Raw genomic sequence first — 12,317 nt, 5'->3', positions numbered from 1 at the left:
CCCTGTCTCAACGACCCCACCCCACCTCACTGCGGTCTAGAACCATGTTTTAGGTACCTGGAATCTACTGGAGATAAGGTCAGTTGGGAATCTAGGGGTCACGAATGTCAGAAATAAAGGTGCAAGAAAGGGGAGGAGGAATCGTTTTGGCTTTAAGACACCGGAACCGCCAAGGTTCCTGCGAGCCATTTGCAGCTTTTGCAAACAGCCTTAAAGTCATCAGCGCCCCACTGCGGAATTCAAAGCTAAGCTGTCACAATTGTTAACACCTTCTTTGACCAGCCTTTTTATATTTGACAATTATTCTCTTCTGCTCCTTGCCAGCAGGAAGGTTCTGCTGTCTTGGTTTTAGGGAACCCCATACAGCGAACAGCTCCTTCGCGTGCAGAAGTCGGAGAAGATTTCTGTCGGCTCGCCCGCTTTGCAGGGTGAGTAGGTTTTGAGGCTTAGAAAGCGGGGCGTGGGGGCGGGGACGGAGAGTAAGAATTTCGGAAGTCCCAGCGTGTTATCTTTAAAGTTAACCACGCTTCGGGTTCTAGGTTGGGCACAATGACCACCTCCCCTGGGCAGCTGGCCCCGGGGCGAGCGCTGAGCAGCTCGGCCTTCGGCCCCATTGGCGGAACCCAGTTTCCAAGAGGGCGCAGAGAATGCGAATGCCTGCGAGCCAGAGGAGCCGCGTCCACGCGGGACCCGGCGTCCCCGCCGAGCGCTGGTCCTGGGAGCTCCTCGGCCCGAGCTGGTTAGGGGATGCGCCCTCGGGGAGCCCTCCCACTCTTGCCAACTTTCCCGGTCCCAGGGCCGGAGGAGGGCGCCTCTCCCGGCGGGGACGCGCCCGGTACTTAAAGGCGGCTCGGCGGGGCCGGCGCTCGTCAGTCTGAGCGCGCGGCGGCGGCGGCGGCGACCGAGGCGGGAGGAGGGGCATGGAGCCGCCGCGGGCCTGCTGAGCACCGGAGCGCGGGCGGCCGGCGGCACGGTGAGCGCGGGCCCGGCCCGCCGCCTCGGAGGGGCGGGCCGCACGGGGGCCGCGCTGGGCTCCGGGGTGCCCCTGGCCGAGCCCGGGACCCCCACCCGTTCCCCGCCCTGCGGGCGCGCGTGCGGCGCTGGGAGGCGGGCTGGGGGCTGCGGTAGCTTCGGGCTTCCCGGCGCGGTTCCTGCAGCCCCCTCCCCACGGACCCCTCCTCCCTTTCTTCCTCCATCCTCTGCCCCTCTGGCCTCTCCCCTCCTCCTCCCCTGCAGCTCCCGGTTAGTGAATGAATTAGGAGGCGGACGGTGCGGGGCACGAGGCTGCTGGAGCACCCCTCCCCCCCTCCCACGCTCGCCCGGGGGTTGGCACCTGTCGGGGCGCCGTGATACTTGGCGCCCCGGTTCCTGCGGGTCAGCGGGCCACGGCAGGCTGTTCTGCGGGCGTGGGCTCCCTCCCTTGCCGGCTCGGAGGGACCGGAGGGCTGCCGGGCGCTAGAGAAGGGGCCCCCGCCTCGCGCACAAGTTTCCATTCCGCCGCGTGTGGGCCCCGCGGCGGGGCGCACCTGTCAGCTAGAGACGCTGCAGACCGGGCGGCCCCTCGAAGTTGGGGGTGTGTGGACGGAGAGGCGTGCGTCCTTGGCGGGTTTTCTCCTTTCGTCGTCCGGGGGCCGGTCTCGAGGAGCGCCCCCAATCTCGTGCCCTTGAATCGCGACTGCGTGTTAGCCTGCCTGGGCCGCGTTCCCCAGGATGAGCACAGCGCGTGGGGACGAAAGGCAGTCCACGTTTTAGGATCAGCCCCCCACCTCCGCCAGCTTGGGGTGACACAGCCCCTGTCTGGGGAGCGGGACCCTCAACCGGAGCCCCAACCAGCGCCTGACTGCACGTGGGGTATCCCGATGCGGGACTTTCTTGGGTCCTCTAGCGGAGAGGCTGGGGAACGGGGGTAGCGCCTCTAATTTCTGCGGGGGAGGGGTCCCGCCCGGGGAAGGAGGGGACCGGCGACACCGGGGATGCTGCCTTTGTCTGCAGGCACACTTTGCCAAGGTAGCTGGGGCCCCGGAAAGATAAGCAAGGCCTTTTCCGACAGTGATTTCTTGGGTTTTCCGTTCCTTCCCCGCTGGGTCGTGGGAAACCGGCACGTGGGTGTGGCCGGCGCCGCCTTTGCCAAAAGGTGAGGCTCACGTGGGGGCGGGAAGCGCGGCGAGTGCCTTCCCAGCCGCTTTGACCTGGTGGGCACGGCCTCCGGCGCTGCACCGCGGCGGGGCGCCAGCGCCCGGCAGGGGCTGGGCTGGCCTCCGCACCCCTGCGCCTTCCCGCACCCCTGCGCCTTCCCGGAGCGCGGGCGGGCGGGCAGCGGGGGCCCCGCAGGGCCCCCTCGGCGCGTAAGCTCAAGAGGGGGACAGGGCGCTCCGGGGCCGTGGGCGCGGGCTTGGGGGCGCCCGGGTCGCAGGCGCGTGCAGTGGGGGGAGGATGAGGGAGGGCTGGGAGTCCTGCAGAGGAAGCACGCGGCAGGCTCCCGGGGATGGCGGGGCAGAGCGCCGGGAGGCCGTGCTTCCCGGAGAGGCGAGGCTGCCAACAGCTCTTTCCGGACCGACGCTGCTGGAAGGCTGCCGGTGCCTGAGTCTCGGGCTGATTTAGGCAGTGACTGCGTGTTCCTCACTCCTCCTGTGTGAGAGGTGTCCCCTGACAGGAAGGCGCGTTTGTGTTGGGGGCTCGATTTCCTGAGACCTGGAGTTGGAGCAAGCTTTGGAAGCGAGATGTTACTGTGTGTAGACCTGGGGTGGAAGTGGGTTCTCCAGATCAGGCAAGTGAGAAGGAGAGGAGGTGGGGGCCTGGGTCAGAATGGAGGGCAGGGAGCAGTCCCTGTCAGCCTCTTCAAACGCCCCCCCCCAAGGTGCCACATCCCCCTCCCCACCCGGCCCTGGTGGAAACCACAGTCGGCCTCGCCACTCGGGTCGCTCTTCAGGGCTGAAGTGTTTCCATTTTCAGGAAATGATTTACCTGAGACATGAAGCAAGAAACCATTAGGGCCCCCACTGCACTGATGGGGAGACTAAGTCTCAGAGCACGGGCAAGGTCAGGCAGCCAGGAAGTAGCAGAGCATGTCTCAAGACCAAGTCTCTGGTGCCAAGTCTTGGGCTCTTCTCATTGAAACACAGCCAGTTCCAACAGGGCAGATGTTAGGAGCCCTGACTTGGTTGCGAACAGAAACTTGGCGCCGTTAACAGGAGTTGCCAGGCAGGGGGATGAACACACAGATGCCGCACTGGGGTTCCCCAGGCTGCCACCCCTCCAGGCTGCTGCAGTGATGGTTGCAGTTCCCTCTGGTGGTCTAAAGGGCTGGGCTTCCAGGAGAGCTGTCCGCACAGCAGCTCTCATGGCCTCCTCTTCCTCCTGTCTGCTCCCCCCCCTTCCTTTCCCCCTTTCCTGCCTCCCACGGAAATGAGAAAAAGGTGAGGCAGCAGGGAACGCAGGCAAAGTCTCTCTTACTGATTTTTGCCTTCACCTCTCCCTTCCCTTTGTTTCCTGCTGTTTCTTTTTCTCCCAGACTTGCTTCTTGGGCCTTAATGTAGCTGTGTTTTCCTGGTGACTATCCCGTCGCAGGACTGTACAGGGTAGGGAGACACTCTTGGGCCCCCGGCTGCCTCCCTGCCCCTCCCCCTCCACTTCCCCTCCCTGGCCACGGCAGCTCAGGTGCACCCCCTGAAGCTTGCCTCTTTGAAGCTTCGCATCAGGCAGATGCCAGTTCTGCCATCTACCTGCCACCAGGTGTCACATAACTCACTCTGGGCTTTGGCTTGTCTACTGTAAGTGCTTTACACATGTCACCCATTTAACCCTCAAAGATGCTGTGAGGTTAGTACTGCAATCCACATTTTACGGATGAAATAACTAAGGGGTCACAGAGATAGCCAGTGGCAGAGCTGGGATTTGAACTCCAATAGTCTGGCTTCTGAGTCTACACGTCTTAGTCATGCTCAGTAAGTGGTAATGGTTTTTATTAGTGGGTCGTTTCCCCTGTTCCAGGCCAGACAGAGCAAGCGCCCATATTCCCACTGACTGGAAATGCTGCCTCCTGCCTGACCCCACATCTCCTGCCTTCTCCCGCCAGATGCCGGTGCAGCTGACAACAGCCCTGCGTGTGGTGGGCACCAGCCTGTTTGCCCTGGCAGTGCTGGGTGGCATCCTGGCAGCCTACGTGACAGGCTACCAGTTCATCCACACAGAAAAGCACTACCTGTCCTTCGGCCTATACGGGGCCATCCTGGGCCTGCACCTGCTCATCCAGAGCCTGTTTGCCTTCCTGGAGCACAGGCGCATGCGGCGGGCCGGCCAGCCCCTGAAGCTGCCCTCTCCGCGGCGGGGCTCGGTGGCGCTCTGCATTGCTGCGTACCAGGAGGACCCTGACTACTTGCGCAAGTGCCTGCGCTCCGCCCAGCGCATCGCCTTCCCTGAGCTCAAGGTGGTCATGGTGGTGGACGGCAACCGCCAGGAGGACGCCTACATGCTGGACATCTTCCATGAGGTGCTAGGTGGCACTGAGCAAGCTGGCTTCTTTGTGTGGCGCAGCAACTTCCACGAGGCTGGTGAGGGTGAGACGGAGGCCAGCCTGCAGGAGGGCATGGACCGCGTGCGGGACGTGGTGCGGGCCAGCACCTTCTCGTGCATCATGCAGAAGTGGGGAGGCAAGCGCGAGGTCATGTACACGGCCTTCAAGGCCCTTGGCGATTCGGTGGACTACATCCAGGTAAGGGTGTCTCCCTAGGATGTGTGTACATGAGGACATGTCCAGCCAGCCGGGCATGCTGTCCTCCAGGAATCTGAGGTCCCTTGTGGTGTTCACACCCTTCCTCTGCACTGAAGGCAAGAAGGCACAATGGCTCTGCACAGCAGTCCTGGGTTGGAATCCTGGTTCTGCTGTTCCGTGGCTCTGTGACCCTGGGCAGATCTCTAACTGCTGTCCCAGTGATAACAAACAGGTGCACAGCATTCGCTTCACACCAGGCACAGACGTAGGCTCTTAAAACATTAGCTCTTTCAAGCCTTGTAATACTCCTAGGGGGTAAGTACTATTGTTATTTCCACTCATGAAAGGGGAAACCGAAGCACAGGCTAAGTAATTGCCTGATGTCCCACTGCTAGTGAGGTGCAGAGCCGGGATGGAGCCCAGGCAGCCCGCGGCAAGTCCGCTCTTGTCGGTGGTGCAATACTGCCTCACCACGGACAGCATGGGGTGAACCTCTTCATAAAGAAGCACGGTGAATAGCAAAAGAAATCAGGCTCAAAAGCACTCAAAATGTTTTTAGTTATGGGCCAAAAAGTCCCACTCTTCCTAGTGTCAAAATCATGTCCGTGAGGTGGAAGATGGAGGGACAAGGCATGAATGACCTACCAGCTTCACTTTGCAGCAACACTGGCAGGGCTGGATTCTGAACCAACCCTGCCCCGCTTCTGGTCAAGGTGGTCACAGACATGCGCTGGGCATTTTATTAGGTTAACACGGCTTCAGTTTTCAAATAATGAAACTTAGAAGTGAGAAGATTAAAGCTCACACATTTCATTACAAAATTCAATACATATTTCAGTAGAAACTAAGACCCAGGACCCCAGATTTCTGGTCCAGAATTCTTCACAGCATCTGCACGGCCTCTGTCTTTGCCCTTCTCCACACCTGCCAGGGGAGGCTTTTGCCCATCACTTGATAAATGCTTGAAAAAACAGTGGCTGTTCTGGTCGCCCACCTGTGCACCAACTCAGTCTTGCTAACGTTATGCCACGTAGTTTCTACAGTGTGCCCACGGAACATTAGCTTGCGTAGACTTGGGAGGTGGCGGGCTTTTTTGAAAGTCGTATTTGCGTGAGAGTTGATACCTTACCTTTTTCTGTCTTCCTAGGCCAAGGACCTCCTCAGCCATGTAGGGAGGGATGAGAGCCTAGAGGGCTGTTTGATTCTGCAGTTCACTTGGGGTTGTGGGGCCGCTGTGAAACTTTCCTGGGGACCCAAATGCTTAGGAAAAAAAGTCCTTTGAGCCCTGGCACATGCTTAAGCCTTGAAGTGAGCATGTGACTTTGTCATCTACTCCCTTGAAGCACAGGATCCCCCACAACCTGGCTCCGCCACACATCTCCCTTTCCGTGTAACCTCCTCTGTGCGCTGGGAGAGCAGCAAACAGGCTCACGCACCTGAGCCAGGCCTTTCTCTTTATGGCCCTTGGGATCCTGCCTGAGTCAGCCCTGGGCTACAGCCAGCGAACGCTTGATGGATTTCAGCCCGTCTTCCAGCAGCCCTGCTGAGGGTGTGTGGCCTTCCCTGTGTGGGAGAGGACCTTGCTCTAGCCAGTGGGGGGACCCAGGCAGCACACAGAGCTCCCCCTTCCCCAACCCTCCTCAGCTAGAAAGGCCTCCCCGGAGTGAATGAAGCAAAGCTGCATATGAAGAGTGGGTGAGGGTTGGGACAGGAAGTGGCAGTGAGACCAGAGCACTGGGAAGCTTGGTCTGTAAGCTGAGGAGGCTCCCTGGGCCCTTCCCAGGCATGGACCGGGACATGAAGACATGTCTGGTGGGGTGATAGGGAGCACACATGAGGGACCCAGCCTGGTGCTGATGGCTGTGCCTGACTTCCCCGTAGCCTTCTATTGCCGCTTGTCTGTGACTACCCTGTCTTCTAACATGGAGAAAGAAAACTGAGTAGAGTTGGAGGTAGTCTCCTTCCTGCAGGCTGATGGGCTCTTGCTCAGCAACTTTAGTAAAAGGACTTTAGGCTTTTGCAGAACAGGGTTTTGGTTCATCTCTGGATAATGTCCTCTGCTCTGAGAATAGTGACCACAGAGCTCAATCAGGGATCGGTAAACCGCACCCCCCCCCCATGGTTATCTAGATTCTTTGTACTACTTCAAGTAATTTTTTAGAAAACAGACAAGGTTCATCAACAAAGACAAAGTCAGCTGCGAGGGTAAGCATTCATAGCCCAGGTTCAACTGATGGTGGGATCACTGTTAGAATCCAACTGTGAGCCTTGGGGCCGACTGGAGGCGGCTGCTGCCCGCATCCGTGCCGTGCAGGGTAGATTCCAGGCCAGAGTCGCACTGGGCACACCGTGCTCTGGCCTTGGAGAGTCGGCCAAGGGAGTGTGTGTGGAGGGCACACAGGCGGCCTGGCAGCCGTGCTGTGCTCTCATAGAGGTGCCTGTGAGTAGGCAGAGCCTCACTGCTGGGGCTGCAGATTGTCCAAGAGCCCAGGGGCTGAAATGGGGACCCTGTAGTTAACAACCCTACAGGAAAGCCTCAGGCAGTGGCTTCTGACAGCACCCATTTCTCGGCCTTCTGAGGAATGTCTGCTGGCCGTGGTCTAGCCTACTGTGCCTGTCATCTGATTTCAGTGACTTATTCCCCCTGCCCCAGGACCCCAGAGAAATACTGAGATCATTTTTGTGGAGCCTGGCTCTGTAGAGGCTAAACACTTGCCCAGTGCTAAACACTTTTCTGTTTCCAGGCCCAGCATCTGTCTTCTGGGTTTCTCTCTCTGAGCCTAGTGGCTGTCAAGCCTGGCGCTGGAACTCTTGTTTTCCTTACTTTCCTGTTTTTCTTCTGGCCCCTTCTATTTGGCGTAGATCTGCTAGTGGCTAGAAGTGAGTCATGTAAGAGGGGTTTATGTCACTTAGGCAGTGCGCAGCCTAGTGGTGTGGGGTGGTGTGCATAGAAGTGCAGGCCTGAGGTCAGAATGGGCTGACGGTGCATTCATTCCCTCTGCAGGTGTGCGACTCCGACACTGTGCTGGATCCAGCCTGCACCATCGAGATGCTTCGAGTCCTGGAGGAGGATCCCCAAGTAGGGGGAGTCGGGGGAGATGTCCAAGTAAGAAGTAACCAGGGACGCCTTGGGGGTAGGGGTCTGGACTCTTCCTGCTTCCTAATCCAACAGCAATATGCTTGGGAAATGGGTATCTTGTCTTCCTAGTATTTGGGGGAAGGTTCCCCTTGGACAGTTTTCACTGGTATCAAAGGGCTCACCTCATTTGCCAGCCTACCCCTTCCTATGTTTTGCATATGCAGGGGTGGGGGGATCAATAGGTATGGAGAGAGCCTATAGTGCAGGGAGGGGCAGAGCATTTTAAGGCCATAGATCCTAGAGGGTACTTCCTTTCTGGTTGGTCTTCCATCTGAACACAACCAGAGGTGGTGAGAGAAGTTCTACTGACAGGTCTGGGCCAACTAGTGTTCTTCCCCACCTCACACCCCCCACAACTAGTCATCAATGCAACAGGATTGTGCCTGAGATACAAGACAACAGTAGCTCCAAACTTAGACCCTTGGGAAGCCCTTGCTCTTAGGGGAAGGGCCGAAGAGCTGTGGGCAGTATGGTAAGAATAAAGGGCCAGGCCTTCCAGAGGATACTGCAGACAAGGTACCATGTCTTCCCTATTAGCTTTACAACTGTACGGGGGTCAGGACACGTGGCTGGGGTAGTGTTTTCCATCTTTCTCAAGCCCCTTTCTCTGCCACCACTATTAACTGCCTCTTGAAACTGAAGAAGGCTTTGACTGCTAGAGAAACTCAGCTGGGAAAATCAGTGCAGATGACACAGTAGGGAAGTGGAATGGGTGCTGGGGACAGTGAGTACGTGTCGTTGGCTCCTCTGAGCCTCAGGTTTCCCAGCTCCAGCAGGGCTAACAGTGATGGTCAGGAATTTGAGCAATGGGCCACAGAACCCAGGGCAGGGAGGCCTCAAGGTCTCTGGCGTGTGTCTCCTCTGGGGCTTATATCCTCAGGTAAGGAGGCCCAGCATCTCTATTCCCTTGCAGATTCTCAACAAGTATGATTCATGGATCTCCTTCCTGAGCAGTGTGCGGTACTGGATGGCCTTCAACGTGGAGCGGGCCTGCCAGTCCTACTTTGGCTGTGTGCAATGTATTAGTGGGCCCTTGGGCATGTACCGCAACAGCCTCCTCCAGCAATTCCTGGAGGACTGGTACCATCAGAAGTTCCTCGGCAGCAAGTGCAGCTTTGGGGACGACCGGCACCTCACCAACCGAGTCCTGAGCCTTGGCTACCGAACTAAGTATACAGCACGCTCCAAGTGCCTCACAGAGACCCCCACTAAGTACCTCCGGTGGCTCAACCAGCAGACCCGTTGGAGCAAGTCTTACTTCCGGGAGTGGCTCTACAACTCTCTCTGGTTCCATAAGCATCACCTCTGGATGACCTACGAATCAGTGGTCACAGGTTTCTTCCCCTTCTTCCTCATTGCCACGGTCATACAGCTCTTCTACCGTGGCCGCATCTGGAACATCCTCCTCTTCCTGCTGACGGTGCAGCTGGTGGGCATTATCAAGGCTACCTATGCCTGCTTCCTCCGAGGCAATGCAGAGATGATCTTCATGTCCCTCTACTCCCTTCTCTACATGTCCAGCCTCCTGCCAGCCAAGATCTTTGCCATTGCTACTATCAACAAGTCAGGCTGGGGTACCTCTGGCCGAAAAACCATTGTGGTGAACTTCATTGGCCTCATCCCTGTGTCCATATGGGTGGCAGTTCTTCTGGGGGGGCTGGCCTATACAGCTTACTGCCAGGACCTGTTCAGCGAGACGGAGCTAGCCTTCCTGGTCTCCGGGGCCATCCTGTACGGCTGCTACTGGGTGGCCCTCCTCATGTTGTATCTGGCCATCATTGCCCGGAGATGTGGGAAGAAGCCAGAGCAGTATAGCTTGGCTTTTGCTGAGGTGTGACACAGCCCCCAAGCAGAGCGGGAAAAGTGCAATGGGTAAGGGAGGGAAGGGGAAAGAAAGAGAAAAGATGGGGGTGGGAGGGAGGAGGGAGTGTTGTGTTTTAATTTCTTAATGGTCCAAAGGACAAATCTAAAAACGCAAAGAATGGTGACTGTAGTATGGCCTGGGCAGCTCTACTTAGAGGAGGCAACACTGAATTCTCAGGCTCAGGGCAGAGGGGGCTTGTGCATTTTCAGGCTGCCTGTCTGCATGCATCTGCACATAAGCAGTGGCCTCTGGAAAAGATCCTACTTCTCCTGGGATCCAGAGGGAACTCAGAAGTGTGCTAAACCAAATAAGTTCAATTCAGTGTCAACTTCTCACAGGTGTGTGAGCAGTGGCAGCCTGTGGGAAGAGGTTCTAACCAATATGAATGCAACCAGAGGTGGTGAGAGAATCTCTCCTGAGAGGTCTGGGCCAGCTAGTGTCCCCCCACCCCCCAGTCATCAATGCAATAAGACTGCGCCTGAGATACAAGGCTCCAAAGCCTGATCTTTGGGTATCAGGAAACAGGGTCCAGGAATGGTGCTTTACGTGATGTACCCCACTCCACATCTCAACATCCCAGGGATGAACCAAACCAGCAGGCAGTTAGCATTGAACTGCTTTTCAAAGTATGTATTAAAAAGGAAAGTTTGCCAGGAAGAACAAAGAGGTGGCGCTAAAGGCCATGGGCTATATGGAGGCCTTGGGTGTTCCACCTGGAAATGGCTCGACTTCTAGATGGATTCTTAGCTTGTCTGTGATCTCTGCTGGGGAGATAAACTGTTTTAGCCATCCATCAGGAAGATTAAACCCCAACATGTTTAAAAAGGAAGTGAGGTCTTAAGTATTTTAACCTGTATACTCCTGAATTCCTCTCAAGTTCAGCTCTGATTTGAGGCGAAGAGATCTTCCTCACTTCACTTTCTTCAAAGGCACATTTTTTTTTTTTTTGGTCTAACTGCAGTCACCTCTTCCACCCTTGTTGTCATGGGTAAGTTTTTCAAGGTGGCAACTGGAGCAGAGCCTGGGCTCTTACAAGACCCTCTGCTCTCAGCGCATACGGGAACTGCTAAGAGCTTCTGATCAAATTGGCTATGGTCTTGGAGCTGTTTGGACAGATTCCTTGGCACCTGGGTTAGCATGCATGACTTTCAGGCTACTGTTCTTGACAATCATCTCCAATGGAAAGCATTTCAGTGCTTCCAGACTGAACCCTCAAATTCAAGCTAGTTATCTTTGAGACTATCCATTCTCCTCAGTGGCTTCTCCAGGGAATTCTATACCCAGGTTGCAGACAGTCACTCCGTTTGCAAGCTTCTTTCCAGAAACCAAACTAGGAGATGGAATTGGTTCCTACAACCTAAGGTTCTTGCTTTTTCATGTCTGTTGAAGCTGTTTGATTGAGGGAAAAAGCCATTTTCTAGTGACTGGCAACCCACAGACTTCTCAGCATTCAAGTTTAAAACCTGGGATCTTGACTAAGCCTCTGACTTAAGGATTGCTTGCTCAGTCTCTTGAAACGTCCATTTTCAGAGGGACCAGCTAACCCCTCAGAACCAGCACCAAGGTGGAGAGCAGTGGAGGGGGCAAGCCTCCAGTGTACCCAGGTGCTTCCAACAAAAAGTGTGCTCTGAGCCACAGATGGGCAAACCCTGGTGCTTTCCTTCATCTCCCGGGAACTCGAGGGTTTTCCAGGTGTAGCCAGCAGCTGCCACATCACACAGGCCTGGAGTTGCTTTTAAGACTGATGGCTGATGTCAGACCCAACCCATAAAGGCTGGGAGACAACAGGCATTGGCTAAAGGCAGTTCTGCTGGCCAAGAAGTAAACTATTTTGAGCACTACAATGGAGGAAATCCTGTCAGCCAACTGCAGAGCTCAGACTTCACTAAGGGCTTGTTTATCTTCAGCTTTTACTTGAACGTTAATGTAGGATTATGGACTCTGGATGGAGAACTCCTGGCTGTCCTACCATCAGCTCTGCCTTGTACTGTGGTCATCAACTTTCCTCTCGGATCAAAAGCAGACAGGTACAGGTAGTGGGCTCACAACGTTTGACCTCGACTGGTTTTTCTAAGTTATTTTGTACATTTTTCAGCAGCAAAACCAAACTGGGTCTTCAGCTTTATCCCCGTTTCTTGCAAGGGAAGAGCCTTTATACAATTGGACGCATTTTGGTTTTTCCTCATTGAGGATTTTAATCCTCTTTTGTATTGTTTCTACAATTTGTAAACATATTTATTTTTACCTGCCTTTTTTTTTTTTTTTTTTTTACTTTTCAGGTCAAATTTTTTATACTGCACTTATTTGTCAAAATAAAGATTCTCACATAACACTGGTATCTGAGCCTAACTCCTTTGCGCTTAATGAAAGCTAGCTCTTTATTCCAGTTCCAAAAGAGGGACTTAAGGTACAAACAATCTTGTCAATGGGACTCAAGAGTAGAAAAAGTTGTCACAGCTGCCTCTGGACTGGGGGATACAGTAGGCCCACCCCAATACCTGCATACTCATGGTGGTTTAACTTTTATTATACAGGCAGAGTCTTTGGTGAAATAACTGGCAGATGAAAGCACCCTTGCTAAGGCTAAAAACCAAAGCTTGCTT

General features: G+C 55.5%; 1 protein-coding gene across 1 annotated transcript; it reads left to right on the top strand.

Annotated features, from left to right (window-relative positions):
* Nucleotides 1-12,055, top strand: HAS3 (hyaluronan synthase 3). Its single transcript, XM_045533391.1, has 4 exons — nt 1-428; nt 4,076-4,711; nt 7,716-7,817; nt 8,764-12,055. Exons 2-4 carry the CDS (start codon nt 4,076-4,078, stop codon nt 9,685-9,687), a joined length of 1,662 nt encoding a protein of 553 aa, XP_045389347.1. The 5' UTR covers nt 1-428; the 3' UTR covers nt 9,688-12,055.
* Nucleotides 12,056-12,317: the final 262 nt, after the last annotated feature.

Source organism: Lemur catta, chromosome 20 (assembly GCF_020740605.2).
Source record: "Lemur catta isolate mLemCat1 chromosome 20, mLemCat1.pri, whole genome shotgun sequence".
Classification (NCBI taxonomy): Eukaryota; Metazoa; Chordata; class Mammalia; order Primates; family Lemuridae; genus Lemur; species Lemur catta.
This window is presented reverse-complemented; position numbering and strand designations above follow the sequence as displayed.